The 4,118-nt window shown below is 42.5% G+C and overlaps 1 protein-coding gene across 1 annotated transcript in view; it reads right to left on the reverse strand.

Annotated features, from left to right (window-relative positions):
- Positions 1 to 1,204: 1,204 nt before the first annotated feature.
- Positions 1,205 to 4,118, reverse strand: part of SARC_06494 (hypothetical protein) — a gene marked incomplete at its 3' end in the record, with an annotated part of 8,411 nt that continues 5,497 nt past the window's right edge. Inside the window, exons 3-7 of the mRNA XM_014299597.1 lie at positions 3,379 to 3,569; positions 2,748 to 2,972; positions 2,114 to 2,263; positions 1,592 to 1,723; positions 1,205 to 1,354 (exon numbers count right to left, since the gene is read on the reverse strand). Of these exons, the coding sequence (XP_014155072.1) occupies positions 1,205 to 1,354; positions 1,592 to 1,723; positions 2,114 to 2,263; positions 2,748 to 2,972; positions 3,379 to 3,569 (848 nt within the window). The remainder of the gene's footprint in view (positions 1,355 to 1,591; positions 1,724 to 2,113; positions 2,264 to 2,747; positions 2,973 to 3,378; positions 3,570 to 4,118) is intronic.

A 4,118-nucleotide genomic window follows, 5' to 3' on the forward strand; every position in this document is an offset into this window, starting at 1 on the left:
AAAAACAACTGACATTCTCTATTTACCATTTCTCTATAAATTTCAGTCTAAATTCTCAATGTTCACGTTTTGAAATAGCAGTATATTTATTTGCATTCTGAAATCACAATCCGCTATCCATGCCCCCAAGTCTGATGAACCAATAGAGAGTGCGTTCTTACGCTCGATGTTATTAGTCATCAAGAATGCCGTTTCAGTAAGTCTAGGCTATGCCAGTGTGAACCTTCGCCATGGCCCTTTGAAATAAACATAGAATGTCTAAGCATTTTGCCTTTGCGGCATACACCTGGACCTAGCTAGAGGCTTTGCGCCAATCAAATACTAGCACACTGCAGTCACCACTGATTACAAAGACATTGCAGAAATGTCGACGCAGATCCATCGCCAAAAAAACACTCACCAGCCCAAATTCCTACGAGTCGTAGCACCCGCTCGCCCAAATATTGCCAAAAAAAAGTATTCTCGACCCAAATCTTCAATACTAGCTGACAAATCCCAGGAAAATTATTCGCAGATTTGGAAAATGACGACACCAAATGACCCTTCTTAAAGGCAATTTTCCCTAATGGTAAGCCACCATCTATTCCTTTTTCTTACCTTATTTGGCGCGAATCGCATCTGACTTCGTGATAAGACTTTTTAAATTTGACCCATAACTGTTAAGTCTGAAAATTTAGATTTGTAAGTGTGATTTGTAAGTGTACAAGCTTAAAATTAGAGACTAAACTGGCGTGAATTCCATATCGCGGTCCAGTGATCGACCGCAATACTATGGCAGCCACCCATGGAATCACTAGCTCAGATACTGCCTACGATATGATTAGTACACTTATCCGAACAATGTGTCATACAGACAGTGGTGTACGCCCACTATCATAGTTTGCAAGTACATTTTATGCCAGTGCCTATGGTACGATGGCTATGAGTTCAGCAAGTACCTTATATACCACCACAGAAAATGAATAATATGTATATATAGTCAAACAATGCCACATAAATTCCTAAACCGTAAACCCTAAAACCGAATAATACGGCACGCTAATTATTATAGTCTGCAAGTACATGCCATACCAGTGCCTTGGTACGACTACTATATGTGTCCAGCATATACACCCATACCAAAAAAAAAACAAGATAAATTCTATATATAGCCAAACAACCGATACCCTAAAACCCTAAATTTTATATATAGTCAACCAGCGCCTCAACCGGACAATGCTGAACTGTCACTATCGCAGTCACTTGAAGCATCCCCGAGAGCCTTCGATTTGGCTCTAGCGGCATGGGTTACAATGTTAGTCACGCGCAGAGGGGTCGCTCTGAGTGTTTGTGCGTTGGCTTCCGTGATATGTACCTGTACAACGACAAGGGTGCGGAAATTGGCGAGTATGAGATTAAGGTTGGGATTTAGGGTGTTAAAACCCTGAGCCCTATGATGAGGACCAAGGTTAAAAGGTTTTAGGACTGAGTTTAAGGGTTCCTTTGTACAGCATCCGGACCAAGGTGCAGAATAAACCAGCAGGAGTATGTGTATATATACGTATAAATGTAGCAAAACGTATCCGGCTGTAGTAGAAACGCCTGTTCTTACCGCTACGTAATCACCCACTTCGATCTGCGTATTGCTCACTCCGGTCGTGTCAGAGGGCACTTTGACATCGGACATAATAACACGTGTGAATCCGTCGGTGCGGCCTAGGAATTGCCCTGGTTTTCTCCCTATCTGCAAAAATGGGTAAGGGAGGCAATATGGTCTTAGAAGGGAGATGCTTAGATGTACACGAACAAACATAAAAAAGAAAATAAAACATGTATGAATACCCAACCACCCACCCATATATATATATATATACCCGAATACCACAGCTTCCTATTCATCTCTGAACCTACCACACATACCGTGTGAATGACATCATTGAGAACCCAACGAAACACCAACCTCATTACTCCCACGGTACGAGCATACCATTGTAATCTATTTCAATACACTGAGTCCTTAATGCTACTTTCACTGGTAGACGTACAGAGGTAAACAGTACCAACCCCACAAACACCCATACATAGCAACACTACTCACACTCGCCAATACAACACAAGCGCACATATGCCTTACCGAGTCCACCAGTACCAGCTGGGTGGTGCCCACCAGTTGCTCGTTGCGTGCGAGCGAGCCACTTCGGAACACATCGATGATCTCCCTCAACCTCCTTTGTTTGACGTCCTCAGCTACATCGTCTTTGAAACGTCGGTGAGCGTGTGTTTTCTGGGTTGTGGGAAAGCAAAAATAATAATAACGGGATTGGGACGGTGAGTGAGTGCTTTCAGAGTAGGGAAAGCCAAATAAAATGGGATTAGGAAATTAGGACGAGTTGTTATGGAGGCGTCGGCGAGCATGTGTTTTCTAGGTTGTAAATTGTTTGGATTAGTTTGCATGTGCATTTGTGCATACGAGAGCTATGCATTTGCGGAGGCTGTATCGATTTCTGGATCTTGTGATATTAGTACATACCAAGAAAGTACACAGACACTTCCTATCCTGCATCCTCACACGAACACACACGCATACACGCACACGCACGTACGCATACACATATATACATACATATGCATATGCATATAGTTAAGAATATATATATATATATACAAATATACATTCATATACCATATGTACTCACAACCAAACACGAATCCACCACCCATCCACAAAACGAGACCCCACACACCAACACACACAACTCCTTACACACCTCACGCATACTGTATGCGAACAAGAACGCCTGCTCGTACTTGACCTGCGCCATGAGCGTCAGTGTGTCTGTGTGCTCATCCTCTGTTTCCCCGCAGAACCCTGTGATGAAGTCTGATGATATGTGCACTCCAGGTAACATCTGTCGTAAATGCGCGGCTAAGGTCAGATAGGCCTCGCGCGAGTAACCCCGGCGCATCCGTTGCAGGACCTCTGAGTTGCCACTCTGAGGAGATGGGCGATGGATTGTATGGGTATACGGGTTAGTGGTATGTATGTGTGTGACTTTGTGTGTATGTGTGTGTATGTGTGCGTGTGTGAGTGAGAGTGTATGTCCGAGAGTGTATGTGCGAGAGTGTGTGTTTGTGATGGTGTGTGTGTTTGTGTTCGTGTGGGTGGGGTGGGCTGTATTGTTATGTGGCACCGAGCATCCGCTGTAGGACCTCTGAAGTCTTTTCTCTACAAATGCACCCTTTGAGACTACCTATCTTTAGGGTTTAGGGCTCATCACACTACACCCATCACTACCATTAAAACCAAAAGAGACTGCAAGAACAATAATCCCTTTAGCTGTACATCGAATAGCTTTGAAACAAGCAACACCACCCCATACACACTACACCAACACACACCTGGGCCGGCAAATGAATGTGGTTGCATATGTTGTCTCGAGTGGAGATGAGCTCAATCAATTCCTCGGGAAAGTCCTTGGGGTGTGGGCTCGTGAACCGGATGCGCATGTCGGGATCAACCAATGAGACGGCGTCCAGTAGATCGGCAAACCGCGCGCCCCCCTTTTTGGTCTTGTATATTGTCTTGAAGTCTTCGGACGAATTTTTGGTGGGTGCTTTGTCCTCGAAGAAGTTCTGGTGTGGGTGTATGGGTTGGGTGTGTTAGGATGTGTTTCAAGCGGAGGGCAAATTCATTATATATATATATATTATATAAAAATATATAAAGATATTTATATAGATATAAACATATAAATATAGATATAGATAAATGGATATATATATATATATATAAATATATAAAGATATTTATATCTATATAAACATATAAATATAGATATAGATAAATGGATATATATATATGTATAGATATATAGATATGTATATACGTATATATATATATATATTTATAGATAGATATAGATATAGATGTATATATATATCCGTATATAGAAAGTCGTGTTTTCTCTTTATAAGGAGACAATAGGTCTGATGTTCGGGTCGTTCCCGCGGGAGTTTCATCACTGACGTTCTCCGACAATCAGGCTCAGCTCATCTACTTCAAACACATCGGTGTCAAGTGCAGCGCAGCCATCACTATTGCCAGAGGACGACAGTGGCGAAACTCCCACGAGAATGAC

Source organism: Sphaeroforma arctica, assembly GCF_001186125.1.
Source record: "Sphaeroforma arctica JP610 unplaced genomic scaffold supercont1.465, whole genome shotgun sequence".
Lineage (NCBI taxonomy): Eukaryota > Ichthyosporea > Ichthyophonida > Sphaeroforma > Sphaeroforma arctica.